Source organism: Ctenocephalides felis, unplaced genomic scaffold (genome assembly GCF_003426905.1).
Source record: "Ctenocephalides felis isolate EL2017-DRISC unplaced genomic scaffold, ASM342690v1 CF-g0.4_SCAFFOLD_01492, whole genome shotgun sequence".
NCBI lineage: Eukaryota > Metazoa > Arthropoda > Insecta > Siphonaptera > Pulicidae > Ctenocephalides > Ctenocephalides felis.
Genome location: NW_020537646.1, coordinates 55,053,256 through 55,079,575, shown reverse-complemented (window position 1 = coordinate 55,079,575; position 26,320 = coordinate 55,053,256). Strand labels below are relative to the sequence as shown.

The window sequence follows — 26,320 nt, the reverse complement described above, 5'->3', positions numbered from 1 at the left end:
TCCTAACGGTGTTGAATGTATGGGTTGATTTACGAAATTGTTAATTAAATTATTCTGGAAAATATTTTGAGCGCTAAAAATGCTACTTAGATTATCTGCACATGCCTCCGCTTTTTTAACTTCCCGTAGGGCAAGTTATAGTAATCGCAAAAAAATCTAAAATGAAAATTTTTATATATCTTTACGTTTGAAAGGTTTCTGAACATTTTGGCATACCTTAAAAAAATGGATGTATGTGTGTGTGTGTGTATGTATGTTTTTTTTTTTTTTTTTTTTTAATATAGAGAAGGAAAAATCTTTCAAAGACACCGTGTGTTTAAAAGATGATGGACGGTAGTGTGGGATTTCCACCCACTAAAAAACCTCCCCTCCTCATTTCCCCGCATATGATCACGGGGAAGACTGGGTCGGAACCGCGTTAGCATTACTTCAACCCAGTCCGTGTTGCGTCACGTGACGTTAGCTCCTAAGTTTATTGGTCCCTCTCGGCGATTTTTGCTGTCAAGAGGCGCCGTGCATAAGCTGCTACCTCGGCCCAGTTTTCCTTGCTTTGCAGCATGGTATTTACAATGTTCTGGGGATTAAGGGCCCTTCCCAGGGACAATTCGGTGTCAGCCCTGAAGTTCTTCCAGCGCGTGCACTTAAAAAAGGTGTGCTCAGCATCGTCGGCTTTTTCCGGACAGTATTTGCACGTCGGTGATGTGTGCAAACCAAACCTGAAGAGATATGCATTGAACGAGCCATGACCCGTCATCATCTGAGTTAGAAAGAAGTCTGTTCGCCATGTTTCCTGGCGAGCCAGGCCTCGATATTAGGGATCAGACGTGCTGTCCATCTACCACGATCAGATGCCTGCCACCTTACTTTCCATTCCTTCAGGGTGTCCTTTCTCACCATTGCCCTCGCTTCGCTGGCATTGAGGCCTCCTTTTTTGAGGTTATACAACCTGGCCCTTTCGATCGCCAAAAGGTCTATAGGCGGAGCTCCAGCTATAACAAGCACTGCGTCTTCGGAAACTGTGCGATAGGCACAAGCCACTCTAAGTGCTCCTCGCCGCTGTACTGCTGCCAGTTTCTTACGATACGTCTTCTGTTGTAATGTATGAGCCCAGATTTCCGCTCCGTAAAGCAGGACTGAGTGAACCACCTCCAGGAGAGCTCTCCTCTTTTTGGCACGTGGGCCGATAGTATTGGCCATGATTCTCGATAGACTAGACACAGTCTTGCTAGCCCTTGTACACGTGCGTTCCAAGTGTTCACGGAATGTCAGCTTTGCATCTAACTGAACGCCCAAATAGCGGACTGACTTTGTAGACGTCAGTGTTAGTCCGTCGATGGTTGTACTAAACGGTTCTGGGAACCATTTTTGGCGTGTTAGGACTACCATCTCCGTTTTGTGTGTATGTATGTATGTATGTATGTATGTATGTATGTATGTATGTACGTGTGTGTATGTATGTGCGGATACAAATTTTCGTCGACGATTTCGGGAACGCGGATCAACCGATTTGAATAATTCAAAAAACATTCGATTCGTATTGATAAGGAGACGTGCTGATTAGTTTTTGGCAAAGGCAGGTCTAGCCGTTCCGAAGATACGGGACAAAAAGTGCCGAAAATGGTAACTCAGTTTTTAAGAGAACGGAGCGTCCGATTTAAATAATTCAAAAAACATTTCACTTGTATTGACAAGATGAAGAATCGATAAAATTTTCATGAAGGTAGGTCTAGCGGTTTCGGAAATATGGAGGAAAAAGTAAAAAAATGAGCCATTTGGCGGTCAAAAATGATCATTGGACATATGCACATCAAATTATCAAATATTTTATAGAGATTTTAACAATAAGTATACATTTTGTTAACATTCCTATGGGTTCCGTACCAATGTTTATGCGTTAGACAACGACGCGGAGCTTACGCGCTTTATATTTTGTCCCTATGCAGATAAAGCAGTGCGATTGCTTTGAAAAAAAGTTCAGATCTTCCACAATATGTCAAAATAAAGATAAAAAAAAATTTTCAAAAAAAAAATTAAAAAAAAATTTTTTTTTAATTTTTTTTTTATTAAAAAGTTATTTTTTGTCCAATTTATAGTTTCTCAGAAATCTTATTTTTTCAAAGTTAATTTTTTTCAAAAATGTTAATCGTTTTTAAAAAAATAATAGTTTTTGGTACGGGAAGTTCCAGCAATTTGCCTTAAGGCACGATGCCTTAATTGCCTTAAGACAAAATTCCACTTACAGCTAGTCTTCGTTGTTTTTTGCCCAAATGTAACCATTTTGGTTTGTAATTTTCAGAGGAGGGTTTTGTGGTAGGGGTTTATTTTTTTTTTCTTGATTGGTTTCCATATGGAATTATCGTACCTATTTAGCTGCAGAATATACGATCTGAATGTACAATTTTTTTATTCTTTCATTTTTTTCCTCAGCGTGTTATTGAGATGATTAAGGGATGTTTTATTCGTTGATAGATGAGAATGTTGCCAGGTACGTCTTGCTTTTCGTTTCTGTACAATTAATTCTTAATCTTTCTAATCTTCTTAATCTCTTGCGGAATTATTAGATTATAATTATCATTTCTTGGAATAATTTTCGGGGTGTTTCACGTACAATCTCAGAAATAATTCTATTATATTTTCTATATCAATAACGCTTGTAGGCCTAGATTTTAGAAATAATTTTGAATCAAGTAAGGATTTAAATTGTGTTCAATTAGAAAGTTTGTTGTGAAGAATGTGATTGTTGTTAGCTGGAGTAGGAAATGTGCGTAGGAAACGTCAAAAGTATTGGAGAATGATCAGAAGAGAGATCGTAACTAGATTCAATATTAAGATTTGAATGATCAATACCTTTCACAATAAACAAATCTAAAAGGTCTGAAACTTTAGTAGGATCAGAAGGCCAATATGTTGGACTGCAAGTTGAAATAAAGGAGAGGATATTTTGCCCTGTGGCTGCATGAAGTATGTTACCTTTGGCTGTAGTCAGTCTAGAACCCCAGGCAATATGTTTACAATTATAGTCACCCCCAATGATAAATTTATTACCTAATTGAGAGAAAAACGAAGAAAACTTGAACAAGAAACTTTGAATCTTGGTGGACAATAAACAGCAGAAACAAAAAAAAATATATAAATTTGTTTCAACAGGAGTTTGAGTTGCTTGTAGAAAATCATCACAAATATCTGGTAGAGCAAAATGCTTTATATTACTTTTGATTAATATAGCCGAACCGCCGGGAGCCCTGCTACTTAGATGATTTGAATTATAAGTAGTGCAGTTATAAATTTTAAAGTAGGTTTTTTTCTGTGGAGTGGGATTCTGAGATTAATAAAATACCTATTAAGTTAAATTTTAAAAAACATTCTACTTCATTTTTGTGAGGTAATAAACCGTTGGCATTTCATTCAGCAATTTTAATTATTTTTGCCATTGCTTATGTTGTTGACTAACGTGGTTAACATATTTATTATAATGGTGTTCTGTTGCATAAGCTGATTGAAGACATTTTTAAATTCCAAAATAAATGTTGCTAGAGTATCAGATTCGGGATTTGAAGGTGAATGATTAGAAGCAGAATAATTGTTTTTGCAATATCTGCATACGATGAGTCATGAATTGATGGCTTTAAGGCCGGAGAAATGTTGTTTAGATTATTAGAATTTTGAAAGTAAGTGCAAAATTTTGGTTTATTGGATTTGCACTTATGACTGATTGATTTTTCTGGAGTTTTGTTTCTTTGTTCTTTAATTTTTTGGAAGTAAGTGCAGCCGCGATAATTAGCTGGATGAGCGCCGTCGCAAAAATAACAACATGCCAAAACATTCGGATCTTTGACACAAGCTTTTGTATTATGATTATCACCGCATTTTAGACAAGCATATGGTCTATTGCAGTATTTTTTGGTGTGACAGCGAGTGCATTGTATTATGTTGTTAGACTTTCTCGGTGGTTCGACACGTATTATGCAGTTGAATAATTTGTAAATATTATAATTATTTTTGTTGTTTATTTTTGGTTCCAGATCAACAAAAAACATATTAAGAGGTTCTTTTGTTATTCTATGTCTAATATTTAGGATATTACGTACGACATATCTCTGTTTTAATAGTTATAATTTAATTGAATCTATGCTGGTTAAAAAGTGTACATTTTTAAGAACAACTCTATAAGCCTTCTCTTCTTTCGATTGATATGTATGATATATATGGCGTTAGTTTCTTTTAGATGTCTCGATAAAGCTCGTAAACGGTCTACAGAATTACATAGAATTTTAAATGTATTGTTAGCTAAACTTTGCAGGAAATATTGATCGTGCGGAATTATTTCATTTAATTGATTTGACATATCATTAATATCGTCAACTTATTGGAGGGGGCTTACTAACTGGAGCCGGTTAACTAAGTTGTCATCATTTGCTGTGTTTATTGTTGAAAGGGCCGAAAATCTGTTTTGAATTTTGACATCTATTCCTAATGGTTCAAATGATGTTTTTCTTTTTCTGAAATTGACTACTTGCCATGGATTAGGAGGTTTCTTGACATCTGATTGTGGTTGAGAGAGACTTGTAGATGCATTATTACTAGATGATAATACTTTCTGCATTGAGTCAGGATCTGATGTAGATGAACGCAGCGAGATCTTTTCCGGTGTAAACATGTTGGTCCGACCTTCTTCGCGAGGTATGTTGCTATATTTTCACGATCCAATAACGGTCCTTCCTATCTTGGTTAAAATGTAAGACAATTTGTTGATTCCACAAACGCACCTTAGTGTCTCGATCATGTATGGTTTTGTACACTTTTATAAGCTTTTCATGCAATTTTAATAAACCGTAAAATTCAATCTGACATGCACAATTACTACATGAAAAGTGATTGGGCTACTAAATTGACAATGATGAAATAGGGATTTGTAGTAGGATATTGAAAATTTAGAGCCGATGTGTTTCTGAAATACATTATAAAAAATTCCAATTCAGAAAATTGGCCCCAAAATTTAAAAAAAGTTTTACGAGTGAGCAACGCTTAATTAAAAATAATTTTTTACATTGTTTTTCAGCTATTACAAACAAATTAGTTTCTGATTTATTAAGGAAAAGGACTCCAAAACAATTAAACGATATCCTTACAAATCCAGATCAGTCTAGGAAGTACAAGGCTGCATTTGATGCTTTAAAGAAAGAAAAAAGGTTAGTATATTACTTGTACTTGTATATATATATATATATATATATATATATATATACGAATATTAAATGTTAATGAATGTTATTATGGACAATACAACACTCAGATTTTTAACACATACTTTATTTAATAATTACAGACGTTTCGAGACCTCATTTTCAGTGTAATATCAAAACAGTAAAAATTATATACTAATACGTTATTTAATATGTTATTTATATTATATTTAAAAAATTTTTATTTTTTATTTTATTTATATTTGAAAAACAAAAAAACACTAACTATCTCTACAATGCTTGACACAGTACTAAACATGTGAATATATAAAGAAATATTTGAAAACATATCTTAAATGTCGAAGATGAAGGGGGGACAAGGATGGATATCATTATATTGTAAACAGATAGGAGGGCGTAATCTCTTACTAAAATCAACAAATGTGAAAACAGATTAATTTATTGAATGTCGACATTCTCCTAATCCATGGCAAGTAGTTTATTGAATGTCGAAGATGAACCTTGTCTGTTCATCTTCGACACTTAAGGTTTGTTTTCAAATATTTCTATACATGGTATATTCACATGCTTAGAACTGTGTCAAGCATTGTAAGAGATAGTTGGTGTTTTTTGTTTCTCAAAAATTAAATATAATTTAAATATAATGTTAAATATTGCATTAGTATATGATTTTTACTGTTTTGAAATTACACTGAATATGAGGCATACCATGGTCTCGAAACATCTGTAATGATTAAATAAAGTGTGTATTAAAAATGAGTGTTGTATTGTTCATATTTAACATTTAATATATATATGAGCCGCTCAGTGCACACATCGACTAACTCCACTTTTTGAAAAAACTGAGATATTAGTGGGAAAGAACTTAGTATAATCATAACTTTTAGTATTTATAATAACTTTCCGGAATAATAAAGATTAGCACCGTTAAATGTCAATTTTTTTTTGGCCATTGAATAATAAGTAATTTATTTCAGAAGCCATTTCGATTAACTCCATACTCTGTATAATGTAAATCGTTTCAGTAACGCTGTATCTGTTCTGGCCGTGCATCGACGCTTCTACATTTATATTTGAATTCATATTATCAGGGAAATTTTAAAACACAATATACATTAAATCATCGCGTTTCTCAACTTTTTGTTTTATGGAGTTAATCGATGTGTGCACTGAGCGGCTCATATATATATATATATATATATATATATATATATATATATATATATATATATATATATATATATCAACACCAAACTCACATATTTCAATATATATATATATATATATATATATATATATATATAAGGGTGGTCCTTAACAAGGACATTTTCGAATTTCTTTGCTCCCAAGGGCGCAACTGCTTCCAAATCAATAAAAAATGATTCTCTAATAGTTCTAGCTCTTTATATAAACATTTAGATGAGCGCACAGTAATTAAAAGTTTCATATATTACTTACTAATATGTGTCATTAAATAAATTCGTGCGCCATCTGTGCACCACTCAATTGGAAATGGAATCAAGATAATAATTTGAGTCTCAACATCACCAATTAAATAAATATTTTGCTGCAAAATTAATCTTGATGACATGATGAATACATATTATAGAACAGCCCACATGGATTAGAAGTTATGTGGTTTATAAATATTCTTATGTATCATAATATTTGAGTGGCGCACAGATGGCGAACTAATTAGAAGAGATAAATGTTTAATAATGTTTTTTAAAAAAGAAATTAGTTTTCAAGTTACTGGCTACTGAAAATTTGTTGTTTTTTGCGTTTTTCATCTTTTTTTGCAAATATTTCTGAAAATATGCATTTAAACGAAAATCATGTAATGAACAAAATTATATCAATTCAAATCCTAATAAATCGGTGTTCTATAAATAGTTCTACGAACAATATTAGGCTAGATATAAAAATGGGGTTTTGTAGTGCTAAAATGAGTACTTCTGCGTGTAAAATGAGTGAGCTATCATGCAGATAAAAGACGCATACAATATTTTTTTTCATTTAAAGCAAATAGTTCTTGAGTGCCATTTCCACCAAAATTAAAAATAATCGTATTCCCTCTAGAATCAACTTGGTTTAAGAGACCATGGCGGATTCTAGAAAATACTCATGATTTCATGAAAAAAAATCTATTTAAAAAAATAAAAGATACGTATATTTAAAAGGTATATAAATGAAAATTCAAGTTCTTTTACTGACCAATTATTGCTTTTTATTATTTTTCTGTTACACAAATATTGGTAGTGTCCATCCAGAGCGTCTTTCGAGTCCTTCAATCCTTTGCCATTTCAAAATAAGAGAATTTACGGTAAAATTTATGATAGAGAAAGTTGTAGCTCATTTAATTACCTTTAAAATAGTGTATTGCAAGTACTGATAAAATCAGAATTAAAAGAGTTATAATTCAATTAATCCGGTGAGTGGTGACGAAGTGCAAATTGTTTTCACTTCTGAACTTAAGATAAAGATTAGCCTATTTTCGACACGCGCTTTTTTTCCTCTCCATTTGCTGCAATAATTTTGTTGATCGTAGGTTGAATAGAGCACATGATTAGAATTTGATAAATTCATTCACTTCAAATATAAACTTAAGTAAAAATGTATATTGAATTTTTAGTGAAAAAAATTTAATTTAGATCGTAAATTACTAAAAGCCAGTTAAAATATGGTACGTGATTATAAAAATTATAGGGAACATTATTGAAGAAATTATTTTGGATAGAAAAATCCAAGGTAATTGTTTGTACATATACGAATGCTATATATTAATTCTTTCTGAATTTGTTATACCTTTTAAAAGACTTCAATTTTCAACACGTGTGTCTTATGCTATGATCATAAATTACAAGGGCAGACGATGATTTTTTGTGTGATAAATTTGGAAAATCAATGTTTTAGTCGTGAATAAACAAAAATCATTTATTTATACATTTACAGGTATGACTGAAAAATTGTATAACCCTTGGCATTAAAATAAATTGAGCGATTAGAATTAAGTTTGCAGTTTATAATTTTTAATATACAATTTTATTGAACATTTTTTAATATTTGTTAAATGGATAATTAAAGTGTTAACTGTGGAAATTGAGAATAATCATTTTATTTCAAACAGTTCTACATTCAACATCACTCATATATTGGTGTAAATAGTAATTCGAAAACCAATAATGATTATTTTTAACTGAACGGTATAAATATTAGTATAAGATATTATAAAAACGTAGATGTGTGTACAGGACAACGTCTATCGGGTCATCTAGTATAACATATATATATTAAATTAGAAATATGAACAAACTGCACTCTTTTTGCACTTAGAAAAATTTTTAGGTTTAAAATATACTTTGAACCTTTTAGGATATGAGGAAAGTTATTTTATATATAAATCTTTCTTTTTTTACTTGTAATTATGAGCTTTTTGCCATGCGCGACGAGCTGCTCCGAATCGACACCGCTCAAATATATTAACAAAAAAACATTATAAAGCAAAATTACAACATGTTTCATCTTGAGTATACTAAAATATGATATTATTAAACATTTATATTGTATAAATAAACTGTAAAAGCATTTTTAACTAATAAATGATCAGTGCAGTGTCAACACATATAAGGATTAACTATATTGCGGCTGATATTGCTGGGATAAGTTCAACGATGGTCTAATCAGTAACAATAGTTTTGGAAATTAATATTGTCATCCAAACATGTAATTTTTGTTTTAAAGTCGATTATAAACGGCTTAAGCATGCCAAACGGTCTTCGACGGATGCGCCAAAAATAGGACGCTCTGATATAAAATGATCAAGCGTTCCTCCTTGAGAATAAGAATAAAACTAGCTGTAAGTGGAATTCTGTCCTAAGGCAATTAGGGCATCGTGCCTTAAGGCAAATTGCTGGAATTTCCCGTACCAAATATTATTATTTTTTTAAAAACGATTAACATTTTTGAAAAAAAATTACTTCGAAAAAATTAGATTTTTGAGAAACTAAGAATTTGACAAAAAGTTACTATTTTTGAAACAAATATTTTTTTTTTTACAAAAAATGTTTTCTTTATTCTGATATATTTTGAAAATTCTGAACTTTTTTTCAAAGCAATCGTACTCCTTTAACTGCATAGAGACAAAATGTCAAAGCGCGTAAGCGCCGCGTCGCCGTCTAACGAATAAACATTGGTAAAGGAATGCAAACAAAATTTATACTTATTGTTAAAATCTCTATAAAATATATGATAATTTGGTGTGCATATGTCTAATGATCATTTTTGACCGCCAAATGGCATTTTTTTTTACTTTTTTTATTAGATTTACGATACCGCTAGACCTGCCTTTATGAAAATTGATTCTTGTCAGTTCTTCATCTTGTCAATACAAGTAAAATGTTTTTTGAATTATTAAAATCGGACGATCCGTTCTCTTAAAAACTGAGTTACCGTTTTTGGCACTTTTAGCCCCGTATCTTCGGAACGGCTAGACCTGTCTTCGCCAACAACTAATCAGCACGTCTCCTTATCAATATGAATCGAATGTTTTTTAAATTATTTAAATCGGTTCATCGGTGTTTCCGAAATCGTCGACGAAAATTTGTATCCGCACACACACGCACACACACCACATACACACACACACATACATCCATTTTTCTAAGGTATGCCAAAATGTTGAGAAACCTTTGAAACATAAAGATATATACAAATTTTCATTTTTAATTTTTTTGCGATTACTATAACTTGCCCTACGGGAAGTTAAATAGTTGGTATTGGTATTTTGCCTTGAGGCAAGTTACGTGAACTTCTCGATATGTGTAAATAACGAACTTATATAATCAATAAAAAATTAATTAATTTATGAGTGATTAAATGTATTCCGAGTGGATTTATTCTACATAACAAGAAAATGAACGAACTCAATAACTCACGGAGTATTTTCAAAAATCAACCAAGTACTCTATCGTTATACCAAGTAAATCGTCTAATTTTGATTTTAACAAACGTCAAAAAACTACTCATTTTCTCAAACTTTGATGAATTTTTAAAATTAAATTTCAGTAAGTTCCATAGTGGACCAAAAGCTAGAGAACCTTTTGAATAACGGTGTTCCTGTAAAAATAAAAAAAATTGTACAGGTGATTCTTAACGTGCTAAGTACTGAAACGACGGTCTGGCAGGTTTCAGTCCTGCACATCATGGTCGTCCAGGCGTTTGAAAGTGTAAAAAAAAAACGAAAATTAAACTTGTTCCTGTAAGATTCAAATTTTTATACGATGTAATTTATTCATTGAGAAGTTCGAAAATCAAACTGCCAGACCATTTCGACCAGCACAAGTGCCTGCCAGACAAGCCGGAAAGTGAGCAAAAAATGACCCTTTATCCAGTAAGGCTGAAATTTATATATGTGTTTATCTAAGCAATTCTTAAAAGGTCTGTGCAATTGACAGGCCATTCTGGCTAGCATAAGCCTTTGCCAGACGAGGGCGAAAATGCTATGACAGGAGGGCGAGTAATAGGCGTTGCGTGAAAACTTATAACATATATTCAAGCTGTATTATGGTCAAAATAAATTTAATTAGTTATAGTCAAATATATTATCATAAATTAATCATCATTATCACGAAGTACACAATATACAATATCTGATTACTGGTCCAGAACAGGTCAGACCAGTTGATTTTATAAAAGAACTTCGTAATATACAATTTAAAGAAGCTTTCTTTGATTTTTATTTACACACAGGCGAATGAATGAAATGGCACAGTTCATTGGAGATAAAATTAGTATGGTCTTTTTGGCATTTTTCAAAATTAGAACTTTCATCTACGTTTGCTCGAGAACGCCTGAACCGATTTCAGAAATTTAATAGCCATTTGATGTATCTCGATGTGGATAAACATTGGCCGGCCAAAGCGCCACTAATGTTTATCTATATCACTCTTTCAACCAATGACGAAACGAAAAGCTCCATATCTATACATACAAACACAATTCACTCGTTAAAACTTTTCCAAGCATATAACATGTCTCGATGAGAAGAGTCCTTTTTCAAAATCTTTTTCATTTATTTTATTTTAATTTAATATTTATTTCTGAATGATTTATAGAATAAAAAATTATTGTGAAAGACAGATCAAATTGCTTATTCTAAGGATTAATTGAGGCGAAATGCACTTTCAACTAGTTACTTTCCCCTCCGCCCGAAATAAATGGCAAAAACATACGTTTTTTTTGGCTTGTTTCGAGACTTGGTTTGTCTCATAATCAGTGTACTATAATTATCTTCCCGTAGGGCAAGTTATAGTAATCGCAAAAAAACGAAAATGAAAATTTTTATATATCTTTACGTTTTAAAACCTTCTGAACATTTTGGCATACCTTAAAAAAAATGGATGTGTGTGTGTGCGTGTATGTGTGTGTGCGGATACAAATTTTTGTCGACGATTTCGGGAACACGGATGAAGCGATTTGAATAATTCGAAAAACATTCGATTTGTATTGATAAGGAGACGTGCTGATAAGTTTTTGGCGAAGGTAGGTCTAGCCGTTCCGCAGATATGTGGCAAAAAGTTCCAAAAACGGTCACTCAGTTTTTAAGAGAACGGAGCGTCTGATTTGAATAATCCAAAAAACATTTTACTTGTATTAACAAGATGAAGAACTGATCAAATTTTCATGAATGCAGGTCTAGCGGTTTCGGAGATCTAATGAAAAAAGTAAATAAAAAATGCCATTTGGCGTTCAAAAATGATCATTAGACATTTGCACATCAAATTATCAGCTATTTTATAGAGATTTTAACAATAAGTATAAATTTTGTTTACATTCCTATGGGTTCCGTACCAAAGTTTATCCGTTAGACGGCGACGATTATGCGCTTTGATATTTCGTCTCTTTGCAGTTAAGGCAGTACGATTGCTTTGGAAAAATGTTCAGAATTTCCAAAATATTGTCAAAAATTTAGTTTCTCTAAATTTTTTCAGAGTGAATTATTTTCAAAAATGTTAATCTTTTTTAAAAAAAAAATAATTCTTGGTACGGGAAGTTCCGGCAATTTGCCTTAAGGAGCGATGCCATGCGCACCACTAGTTTAATATTTAAAATAACACAAAGTGTTAACTCTCCTAACTTGTTCTTTACTAAATGCACGTGTTTTAAGAACAATACTGCACCCGACGGAAAACTGCTGATATATATATATATATATATATATATATATATATATATATTTGTAGAGTTTCGAACAAGAATCCAAAAATAATACAAAATAAAAAACAAGAAAAGTTTTTAATAAACAATTTCTTTATTTAATTATTTGTTTTACTGTCGACGTTTCGGAACTAGGTACGTTCCATCTTCAGGACATCTGTCAAGAAACATGATCTTGATGAGATTTTAGCAAACAATATGTTTAGGAAAAGAAAATAGATTTTTCTTAAATAATAAATTAATTGCAAAAAAAAATATATATATATAATAATGTACAGAAATATGTTAATATGATCACAATGAAAATGATAAAAATGATAAAAATAAATGAGTGGATTATCAGAACAGGATATTAAACATAATAGAAATTTTTTTGAAAGTTATGGAAATTATTATGTTTAATATCCTGTTCTGATAATCCACTCATTTATTTTTATCATTTTCATTGTGATCATATTAACATATTTCTGTACATTATTATATATATATATTTTTTTTTTTTGCAATTAATTTATTATTTAAGAAAAATCTATTTTCTTTTCCTAAACATATTGTTTGCTAAAATCTCATCAAGATCATGTTTCTTGACAGATGTCCTGAAGATGGAACGTACCTAGTTCCGAAACGTCGACAGTAAAACAAATAATTAAATAAAGAAATTGTTTATTAAAAACTTTTCTTGTTTTTTATTTTGTATTATTTTTGGATTCTTGTTCGAAACTCTACAAAATATACACAAATCCAAGACTCTACCATATAATATATATATATATATATATATATATATATATATATATATATACTAGCAAACCCGACGAACTCCGTTTTGCCACCAGATGGTTTCGTGAGAAAGATGAAGAAATTTTTTGTTTGTTTTATATTTGAAAAGGAAAAATTTGGTTTGGTTGTACAACAGTAATGAATTTATTTCGATTACAAAAATGAAGTATTTTTTAGTTGAACTTCTCCAAGTAAATGAAAGTGAATCCGCAAATTATCCGTTTCATTGAAGTGCTCTGGTAAACCACATTTTTTGTTTTTTGGTCTGGTTTTCCAACTCGTGAACTGCCCATGTGAAAACCAATGATTTTCTAAATAATCTATTTGAAATTTATCCCGCAAACACTAAGTGATTGGCTTTGGGACTTGTTAGTTGTCATTGCCAACGCAAGGCGAACTGAAAATTGCAATCGTTTGAAGTCAAACGGAAGACCAGTCGGAATCATTGGTATGTCACCAAACCGCCAGAAATTTTTGATTGAATGGTGAAATTCAGTGCGTGTACATCATTATTCTTTGCGGCAAGAATTGCTCGTTGACTTAACCAAGCATAATTCTGATAATTCTTACTAATGTCATTACTTGTATTTTCAATTACGGTGCGTGAAGTTCCAGCAATTGGCATTAAGGCACGATTGAGCCCGAGACCTTTCCAACGAATGCAAAATTGTCGAAATCCCGACTTATATTTATTAATTGAAATGTTATAAGTTGTTGTTGTAGGGTTGATTGGATTGGGTTGGGTTCCAAATGTAGATTGATCCACTCTCCAAGGGGTGCTAGATCAGTCCAACCTTGTTCTGGTGTCGTGGGCAGAGCTTAGAGTTTATAATAGAAAATAACAACACTGGTATGAGTCTCCTCAGAACCGTGAGCACTTTATATTGGTATAGGCTGAAAGATGTCTTTACGCAAAGTAGAATACAAACACTGAATCTAATTTCGACTATAACTTTATTTAATCTTTAATAACTTCACTTCACAAACTAGCATAGATTCGTGCTAAGACATACTCTCTAATTTTTCCTAAAACATCACTGGCTAGACTTCTGCCTAAGGCATCACTAGTTAATACAAATAATTCTGACTCTATATATTATACATTGTACGTGACAATTCTAGGAATGGCGTCTTCCGCGTTCATGTAAAGATCTTGGACTTTGATCAACATTGAACAATGAATTCATATTTTGATCAAAAGCACGTATGATCGTGTTATTACAGAACTCGCCACCCCTAATAGACCAAGAGCCAGTGAACCTTTTGAATAACGGTGTTCCTGTAAGGCTAAAAATTTTTGTACAGGTGATTTTTAACGTGCTAAGTACGGAAACGACGGTCTGGCAGGTTTTAGCCCTGCACATCATGGTCGTCCAGGCGTTTGAAAGTGTAAAAAACACCCGAAAATTAAACTTGTTCCTGTAAGGTTCAAATTTTTATACGATTTAATTTACTCATTGAGAAGTTCGAAAATCAATCTGCCAAACCATTTCGAGCTGCACAAGTACCTGCCAGACGAGCCGGAAAGTGAGAAAAAAATGCCCCAAAATAAACATTGTCCTGTAAAGCTGAAATTTACATATGTGTTTATCTAAGCAATTCTAAAAAGGTCTGTGCAATTGCCAGACCATTCTGGCTAGCATAAGCCCTTGCCAGACGAGGGCAAAAATGCTATGGCGGGAGGACAAGTAATAGGCGTTGCGTGAAAACTTAGCATATATTCAAACGATATTATGAGAAATTACAAATTATGGTCAAAATAAATTTAATTAGTCACAATAAAATATATATTATCATGAATTAATCATCATTATCAGATATATCGCTAATTAATACTTCAATTCAGGCTTCTATTGAGTATCAATTGAATTTTCTGAAAATAGGTGAAAGTTGGAAAGAAACATTTATTTCTGAATGTTCAACGGAGGGTAACAGATTTGAAGAAAAAATTTCACAGGTAAAAATTATGAATTTCTTTTTCAGAAAAAAAAGAAAACTATTAAAGCTAATAATAAAATTCACGAAATTCGTGTCCAACGTGATTTGGTTGGTCGCCTTTTGGCGCGAAACCTTATCATATCTCATTACAATTGTTAGCTTCCCGAAGAAGAAGTTTGTTTTCATCAAAAAATCCCATTGGTTAATTTTATGTTTTTTCGACGTTTCAAGCCATTCTGAATCGAATGAGACCAAATTTGGAAAAAGTGAACAGATTTTTTTCCGTAAGTAAATCGACGTTTTCTAAAAAACGACTGGACCGATTTAAAAATTCATCAAAATTTGCAAAAATTAATATCGCTTTTTTGGCATTTGTCAAAATTAGACCTTTTATCGACGTTTGCTCAAAAACGCCGGAACCGATTTCAAAAATTCAAAAGCCATTTGATGTACATCGATGAGAACTATCGTTTGTCAGTTTTGTGCTACGATCTGCCGTTTCTTTGTACGAGTAATTTGGAAAAATGTGTTAAACTTTTCATCCACATTTAAGCTCATACTACCGAATCGATTTTAAAAAATCAAAAACTGTTCGAAAGATATTATTTGGGAATGATATTGATTAGTTTTAGGTGAAAATCTACCGAGCCGTTTTCTTGTAATTAACTGTTGAAAACAAAATTTAAGCCGATTTTTATGGAACTTTTTTTGGGGATATATATATCATGGTCTCATAGAACTTAGTGAAATATTACCGCATTACGACAAGTAGTTTAATTTTAAAAATTCATCAAATATTGAAAAAATGAGTATGAGTACTTTGTGAATTTTTATTTTCACATTTGTTAAAATTAAAATTAGACGATTTACTTGGTATAACGATAGAGTACATGGTCTTAATGAACATACTGAACCATTAAAGTCCTACGAATACTGGTTCAATTATAAAAATTATTGATTTGTGAAAATTTGCTTTTAGAAAATACTCCGAGTTAACGTGTTCGTTCGTTTTCAATTATGTGTAATAAATCCAATCGTAATACTATTAATCACTCATAAATTAATTTATTTTTTATTGATTAAGTCGGGAAGTTCATGTAACTTGCCTCAAGGCAAAATACGAATACCAACTACTTTTAATGTCACTTTGCCACGCAGATGGAACTATCTATAAAACCGCGTAAACAGCAATGATTGAAGTCTTACAAGCAAATATAACTGATAACGAAACAATTTGGTATAATGCTGTTGTTTTCGATGGACTTTATTTACTGCATTCAATGAAAAATATACCAAAAACATTCGGTAATATTTCGAAAAAATAATGTCTATTTTAGCGGCAGCACATGCTGCACGAGTAGATATAGCTTTCAAATAGTCATTTAAAAGTACCAACAATTCTTAAATCTCAAAATACTGGCTGGATATTGATTGAAAAAATATTTGATTTCAATTAGTTTGTGAGAGATACCGTTCCTTCTTCAAATTTTGAAATAATATCACAACATCCTTCTGGTATTGCTGAGGAGGATGCAAACAGAGCTGATCAACACATAGGCGGTAATGTTAAAATTTTTAAATTTGTAATATTTTATATTTATTATATTATTAATATATTTAAATTTGTTTTTTTTTTTTATAAACGATAAGTCAGCAATGCCGAATCTTATGACGATGAAGTATTAATTAGCGATATATCTGATAATGATGATTAATTCATGATAATATATATTTTATTGTGACTAATTAAATTTATTTTGACCATAATTTGTAATTTCTCATAATATAGTTTGAATATATGCTATAAGTTTTCACGCAACGCCTATTACTCGCCTCCCGCCATAGCATTTTTGCCCTCGTCTGGCAAGGGCTTATGCTAGCCAGAATGGTCTGGCAATTGCACAGACCTTTTTAGAATTGCTTAGATAAACACATATGTAAATTTCAGCTTTACAGGACAATGTTTATTTTGGGGCATTTTTTGCTCACTTTCCGGCTCGTCTGGCAGGTACTTGTGCAGCTCGAAATGGTCTGGCAGATTGATTTTCGAACTTCTCAATGAGTAAATTAAATCGTATAAAAATTTGAACCTTACAGGAACAAGTTTAATTTTCGGGTGTTTTTTACACTTTCAAACGCCTGGACGACCATGATGTGCAGGGCTAAAACCTGCCAGACCGTCGTTTCCGTACTTTGCACGTTAAAAATCACCTGTACAAAAATTTTTAGCCTTACAGGAACACCGTTATTCAAAAGGTTCACTGGCTCTCAGTCTATAAAGAATATTGTTAGTCCTCTAACAATTGAAAAGAAAAAAAAAAACAAAGAAATTACAATTTATTTGGGATTCCTCCCCTCTAAAAGAATTTATCGTCCTCGATAAATGAAAAATAGTAATCTATGGTACAATTGATTATAGAAAAAGAGAGAAAAATTTGAAAATTTGCAAAATATGAAAAAGTAAAAGTATAAAATTTTGTAGTATGTCTGCAATATAGTAATTTGATAACAATTCTGATGATAATATGAATAAAAAAAATTAACATCAACTCTTTTTCTTTTTTAAAAAAAAAAAATCTAATATTGTTGTAACATTTTGCTGCATATTGTGATTTTTATTGATTCATTTAAAATTATTTGATTTAGCTTCAGCAGTTTGTTTAATTTCAAAAGTAGGATTTTGATAATGCAACAAAATATTACAAACAATAATTAGTTACATTATTTTTATTGGATATAGTATGCAATCTAATTCGCCTAGTTGCATAACTTGTGTGACTGCTTTAAAATGATTAGTAGACAAAAGCGAAGTTGTGACCTATTTGATTTATATACATCAATAAAACTTCTAAAAATTTCTGTGATAAAATTAATTATTTGATCCATTATCACTATCATTAATTGGTCTATTTGCATAAGAATATTAACAAGGTGCAAGATCTCTCTTTCTTTTCACAAATTTAATATTATAATAAATTGTTTAATTTTGTATGATAATTTATTTATTTGATTCGAATTTAAAATATGATCAAAATACTCTGTGTCAGATTCAGTTCAATATTTTTAATAGGATGTTTAAAAATGCGCGCGCGATTATTTCTAACTGAAGCTGTATGAGAATCTTGTATCAATCTTCGAAGATTTTAAAAAAAAAAAATAGATTGCACACTTGTTGCCATTCTTATGCATTACATCTAGATAGAAATGGAAGATAGTGATAATTCGTCTTGTAATCTAATAATTGTGTTTCACATACTTTTACATTAATACATTTCTGTAGGCCCTCTTGATTTTAACTTTTATTTTCAAATTTTTATTTTGAACATTCTAAATATACAATATAAAAATATTAAATTGAAATTATCATGTTTAGAATGTAAATACTAATAAAAAATTGAGTGGCCTTTCAATTTCTGAATATTTGATACAAATATATTATTATATATATTTTTTCTATATTTTGTTTCCATTTGAATTATTGATACTACTCATCAAAATTACTTTCGTTTTAAGTGAATAAATAGTGGATAGAAATTAATTTCAAAGAAATTTATTGGTTTTATTTTATCTACTTTGAACGCTCGAAATTCATAGTTATTTATAAAAATAAAAATACAACTACGAAAGTATTAATATGTCAAATGAAATAAATAGATTACGATAAAATTATTCAAAAATCAAAATTAAAATATCAAATTAATGGAATATTAATTGAATAAAAATATGTCGCCAACTAATACTTTTCAATATTTTTTTTTTTTTTTTTTTTTTAATAATAAAATAAAGTTTTGTAAAATACATCAAGATTCATAACATTAACGAAATTAATACATCATAAGCAAATTTGTATTGCGTGCCTTGTTAAGGTTTGAATCCGAATGTTACGTGATATTTCTTTACTCAAATTTCAAAATAGAAATATGATAAAGCTTGTTATGCTATTAACACAAATAATCGAAATTAGTATGAACAATTATAAAAATTTCAATTAGGAAAAATATTAATATTTTCAATTTACGAAATTACTATAATAGAAAACAAATTTACTCAATTGCTTATTAATTTTCAAAATAAACTTTAATATAATTATAGAGAAAATTTAGGAAATATTGCACGTTCAATATAACGCCAATAAATTGAATTTAATTTAAAATGAAATCATTTTGTATCAATAATTCAAACATGGATTTTTTCTATTTTCCTATTTTTTTTTTCAAATGTATAATTCTGTTCTATGGGGATAGTTACATTGCTATTATTGACATTAATTTAAATTTATCCCCTTCATTTCTGTAACATTTTGTGGTATGGGCAGTTGATTAAATTTAATTATTATTGAAATTTGCATATTCAAGTTCAATTATTTTCACACAAAACTTCAAAGTTTATTTAATGTAATATTCAAGATTAAAATTTCATTCTTATGTAACATTTTAAAATTGTTTCTATACTCAACATTAATAGTTGGAATTTATTCTCATGCAATATTTAATATTATCAATATAATCGATGAGCGTGTTTTGGTCCTAAAAATAAAAATAACGAAATAAAAGTTATTTGAAAGATTTTATTGACTCGTTCCAGCGGATTCATGAGTCTCTTATAAGTCATCAAAATTACGTCAAATATATTTAAGATCTCGCGGTTTTCACTAACCTTACGAGTCTCCATTCGGGTTTTTCCTACCCTGATTAATTATTTATTTGTCAGATACCTATTGTTTCTTTTGAACAATTTAATATTAGGCTATCTGATATGAAGGATTGGCACTATCGCCTGAAAAGTGGCACAATGGCTACACTAAATCCTTTAGGCATTTCGCCTTTATACTGGCATTTAAAGCCACATTAAAAATCGCGACGTAATGAAAAGATCAACAGATGTAAATTTACTCTTGATAGGATACTCAAAGTCATTAACTAGAGTCACTAACTTTTCAATATTACTTTCTGAGTCTTTTATATTATTACTTGATGACTTTGTTATTAATCTTTACAATTATTTTACTTTGAAATATTTCTGTTATGAAATTCGGACCTGGCAATGCTCGTAATTGTTTTTGTTAAAAATGCTTAGTTAACAATATTTACTTGAACTTAACCTTGATGGTTACGTGAAGTCAACAAAATAATAGTGGTGTGAACAATAATCGAACTGCCCGTAAATGTTACATGAATGTTACAATGAATGTTACCCAAGTACAACCAAAATCCTAATACTTAAAAAAAAATTCAAATTGACACATAAAATTTTAAAAAAATTGACGACTATGATGTTCTGGTCCGGATATGTTGAAGGATTGGTTTTTCTTACTTGGGGAGTGAGCCTTAATCGAGAAGTCTGCGTCGATTTCTGCGGGAGAGTATGTCCTTGTCTCTCTGCGTAAAGTCGCCTTTCTCACGGTGTTATCTGGTATGCCGCCACCTTTAATGCCTCTGATACTTCGTGCCAGTCCTGATCCTGCTGGTTTTCAGCTGTTGCTGCAGCGCCAGATGCAAAATTTCTGCTACTCAGCTTCTTGCTTGACACTCACAGCACACTCAACACTGCACTTCACCACGAGGTAAAACCACCGCTTGACACCATGAAATGTTATAAGTTGTTGTTGTAGGGTTGATTGGATTGGGTTGGGTTCCAAATGTAGATTGATCCACTCTCCAAGGGGTGCTAGATCAGTCCAACCTTGTTCTGGTGTCGTGGGCAGAGCTTAGAGTTTATAATAGAAAATAACAACACTGGTATGAGTCTCCTCAGAACCGTGAGCACTTTATATTGGTATAGGCTGAAAGATGTCTTTACGCAAAGTAGAATACAAACACTGAATCTAATTTCAACTATAACTTTATTTAATCTTTAATAACTTCACTTCACAAACTAGCATAGATTCGTGCTAAGACATACTCTCTAATTTTTCCTAAAACATCACTTGCTAGACTTCTGCCTAAGGCATCACTAGTTAATACAAATAATTCTGACTCTATATATTATAAATTGTACGTGACAATTCTAGGAATGGCGTCTTCCGCGTTCATGTAAAGATCTTGGACTTTGATCAACATTGAACAATGATCATATTTTGATCAAAAGCACGTATGATCGTGTTATTACAGAACAATATATATGTAGATAATGTAGTTGATTATTTTTATTACTCGAATTTCTAATTACGGTGCGTAAAGTTCCAGCAATTTGCATTGAGGCACGTTGCCATGCACTACTGATTTTCTTAGCTATAAACCTTGCGGAGACCGAGGCCTTTCCAACAAATGCAAAATTGTCGAAATCGGTTCGTACGTTCTGGAGTTATTTCGTCAGGAAGGAAAACCCGACTTATTTTTATATATATGTAGTGTATATATATATATATATATATATATATATATATATATATATATATATATTAGAGATGGGCTTATCATATCCGAAGGGATCGACTCGGATTTGACTCCACGACTCCGACAATTTTGAAACCGAAATACTTGACACAAATGTGTTCAAATGTGCGTTGTTTTCTAAGGATTTGTCAAATCCCATTAATTATTAGAAATGAAAATTTATGAATAAATATCAATAAAATAATTTTTCTAAAAAAACAAACAATTAAACGAATAAATGACAGATTGTAAAATTTTTTGGTCGACCAGACGATCGATTCAGTGACTCGTAATTTTAGCAGTATTAACCAAAGTAAAAACGCAAACCTTGAGAATCAAAATCAATTTAATTATTTCCTTTTGATGAGAAAATAATTGATTTTTTGGATTAATTTTATATAAAAATTATGTAATAAACTTTGTAATAAAAGCAAAACATAATACTTCTGCTTTCAAAATTTTTCTTCTGCTATTTCCATTTGAGAATTAATATTATATCGCGTAGTTCGATTAGCATATTATTACTTTTACACAATTATATAATTGAAATATTTTTTGCTGCTTAAATACTAATGATATCACTGATAAAAGTGTTGTTATTTCAGCAAAAACCAGATTAAATAAATGTATTTCGTTTCGTATATTTTTGGGTATGTATATTTCTGATTGCCGTCATTCACGGCCAAAGATTGTCGCAGTTATAATTATGATCCCTTACTATTCAATAAATTATACATTTGAGCTATTCACACTTGAACACAATTTCATTGTTCTGTATCTTTGAAGTAATATTTTTGTATTTTCTAAAAAAAACGTATACCTAAAGGTCATAAAACTGCCTGTGAAACAAGAAAGTGACCGCTTCCTTCCCAAAGCAAAAATGACAAAAACAGTAAATGTCTGCACGAGTTAACAGATTTAATACCAGTTTAGGGAAGTCGGATATGACAAATCCTGTGAAACAACTCCACTCGGATTCACTCCGAGGGAGGAGTTGTATCGGAGTGATAACTCCGGAGTGAGTTACCCATCTCTAATATATATATATATATATATATATATATATATATATATATATATATATATATATATATATATATCTTGAGGATTTTTTGTTCGACGTTGAAACATATTGAAATGAATAAAACAGCCAATGCGTCGAATGTAAAGAATTTATTTTAATTTTTTATACGTTTCGAGACTAGATGTGTCTCATCATTCAGCAGATCAGGAAAAACCACACTAATTAACACATTTTTCAACACCACAATCACATATTACTACTGTAGGAAAGCAAAAATAATTTAAGAAAAGACCAATAATGTAAAAGTAAAATTGTATGAAACACATATTTTGTTTTTAACCGATAGCATAGCGACACGGTTTTCCGTATATATATATATATATATATATATATATATATATATATATATATATATCTTATATATAAAAATTGAGCTCTCTTTCAAATGTCCGAATAAAACTCGAAAACGGCTGAATCGATTTGGCCAGTATTATTCTTGAAAAATTCGTGCCAATCCAGAGCAAGTCCAAAAGATGACATTTTTGACATGACAGATGATGTTCAATTACGTTTAATAGGATGATTTACGTTAATATTATTTAATTATGATTAAATTGTAGTAAGTAGTTTTGTTTGTAGTTTTATTTATATACTATTTATATTTTATATATTATTATAGACGTTAGTAAACGGGCCGCAAGTGTTGTTAGAGACTCAAAATATCAACTTTTTTGAAATGTTAATATGAAAATGCACTTTTTGGCATATTTTTCTCAAACACGGTACTCTGAAAAATCTCATTTGTATAATTATATACTCATTGGTACTTATAAATCATTTTCTAGGTTATATTATTTTTTATTTATGTTATTCTAATTCAGAACCTAAATTAGGAATCGATCAAATGGACATTTTGTCGAATAACATTTTCCCAGTTATAATTTCCCAAAATTTATCGATAGTAATATATAGATATAATAATGTAATAATAGATAGTAATATATGAAGGTCCGGGGTTAAAAAGGTCCTCCACCGATGTGTCAAAAATCAGTAAAGTTAAGCATTGTTCAACAATATTTGAAAGTTGAGGAAAAAATATGTATAACCAGCTATAACCTTGATATGAAAACGGTAATCTTTGAAATGGGGGATATAAACGGTAATCTTTGAAAATCCATCATAAAAGTATTTTCTTCCGTTGGTAGTTTTTTAGCATTAGTTAAAATTGTAATTATTTTGTAAAATATCTTTAAAATTAAAATAAGCCATTAAACCTGTTTGCCAACTGGCCGTTCCAAGTTACTTCGCCTATAGGGTAAAAAGTTCTAGATAACAAATTTTCGAAAGACATGAAAAAGTACATTTTTAAAATGATGAAGTAGCAGGCGTTCAGTTTTACTGAACGTAGTCAGATAATTGTTTGTTTGAAATAATTGTTTTGATTTTCATAACATAATTTATATTGCTCAAAGTCAAATTGAAGCTTTGTGCCTTGCCCTGCTCTACATATATACTTTTTATTAAAATTACTTTAATTCATCGAATGTTACTTGAAACTTTTCAAAATGCAGGTCAGAGACAAAATACTTAATTTATTTTCTATCTATCCTCGCAAAAATTTGAAAATTTTGTATAAGATCAGTAGTATTATTCACAATTATACACAAAATCCAGAATCCAAAAAGAATCTGAAAGACTTGAAACGTAACCAATAATACCATGTTTTCTATAGAAAGTGTATAAAACATCCACTTTGATTGTATTGACAAAATATAGACAAACTATTGGGGTTTATTGTTTTTATAATACCTCATTGTATATAGCATTCGAACAACACATCCTTATACACTGAAAGTATTAATGTATTTCTCTAGAAATTGTTTAGAATATACCTTACTTAGCAAAACAACGTTTGCCGGGTCAGCTAGTTATATATATATATATATATATATATATATATATATATATATAACTATGATAATGACAGCGTGAGATAGTAGGCGTTGGATAATATGTAAAACAGATAATAAAATAAAGTGATCAATAGAACATTGTGTAGTAATAGAGACGATCAGAGTTAACACACACACACACACACACACACACACATATATATATATATATATATATATATATATATATATATATATATATATATTGAATGGTAGAGTCTTGGATTTGTGTATATTTTGTAGAGTTTCGAACAAGAATCCAAAAATAATACAAAATAAAAAACAAGAAAAGTTTTTAAAAAACAATTTCTTTATTTAATTATTTGTTTATTGTCAACGTTTCGGAACTAGGTACGTTCCATCTTCAGGACATGTGTCAAGAAACATGATCTTGATGAGATTTAAGCAAACAATATGTTTAAGAATAGAAAATAGAATTTTTCTTAAATAATAAATTAATTGTAACAAGTAATAATGTACAGAAATATGATAATATGATCAAAAAGAAAATGATAAAAATAAATGAGTGGATAATCGTACTGCTTTAACTGCATAGAGATAAAATATCGAAGCGCGTAAGCGCCGCGTCGCCGTCGAACGGATAAACATTGATACGGAACGCACAGGAATGTAAACAAAATTTTTACTTATTGTTAAAATCTCTATAAAATATCTGATAATTTGATGTTCATATGTCTAATGATCATTTTGACCGCCAGATGGCATTTTTTTTACTTTTTTCACTAGATCTCCGTAACCGCTAGACCTGCCTTCATGAAAATTAAACCAGTTCTTTATCTTGTTAATACAAGTAAAATGTTTTTTGAATTATTCAAATCGGACGCTCCGTTCTCTTAACAACTGAGTTACCGTTTCGGTCACTTTTTGCCCACTATCTTCGGAACGACTAGACCTGCCTTCGGCAAAAACTAATCAGCACGTCTCCTTATCAATATAAATCGAATGGTTCTTGAATTATTCAAATCGCTTCATCCGTGTTCTCGAAATCGTCGACGAAAATTTGTATCCGCACACACACACACATACACGCACACAGACACATACACACACATACATCCATTTTTTCTAAGGTATGCCAAAATGTTCAGAAGGTTTTGAAACGTAAAGATATATAAAAATTTTCATTTTCGATTTTTTTGCGATTACTATAAATTGCCCTACGGGATGTTAATGATAGTTTTATTTGACAAAAATGTGAGTAAAGTTAAGTAATTTCTGCCACGACTTGTGTACTTTGCACTATCCGAGGCATATCTGAACGCGCACATGTTAGAAAAGATTTTTAAGGGGCATTCAAAATTTGCTATCCGTAGGTAGGTAAAGATCGGGTTTCATGGCCGAAGTTGAACTGGTAATGTTAGGCAAGGTTGTATGGTCAGAGTTAGTTTTGCTCATAAGAGATAAATTTGGAAACATTATTTAGTATTACTTGGTAGTTATTGCAGAGTAAGGAGGAATCACATCTTTTGTTTATAGCGTGTTTACTTAATGCTATGAAACTAGATTCTGCAAAACGTCTTTGACGGAACGGAACGGTGTTCCGTTCGTGGTAGAGAATACAGGCATTATAAAAATTGAAGAAGTGTTTGAAATTTTTGATGTGGTCTGTTATCATAGTTTGGTTTTGGTTAGAGTTTTTCGAATTATTGTCGTGTTGTTTGAGTCTTTTTATCAAATTTCGTGTCACGATGTTGGTTCGCGATGGACGCCCAAACTACTGAACCGATTTTAAATTTTATTGGCTCATCGTGTGCATATATATCCAACTTAGGTTACAGGAAATTTTGAAAAGTAAATTTGAAATATAAATAT

At 30.8% G+C, this 26,320-nt stretch overlaps 1 protein-coding gene across 1 annotated transcript in view; it reads left to right on the top strand.

Moving 5' to 3' along the window:
• The window catches only part of LOC113371414, a 292,058-nt gene that overhangs the window by 68,190 nt on the left and 197,548 nt on the right, over nt 1–26,320 (top strand). The window contains exon 5 of the mRNA XM_026612042.1: nt 5,060–5,189. Coding sequence (XP_026467827.1) covers nt 5,060–5,189 — 130 coding nt within the window. The remainder of the gene's footprint in view (nt 1–5,059; nt 5,190–26,320) is intronic.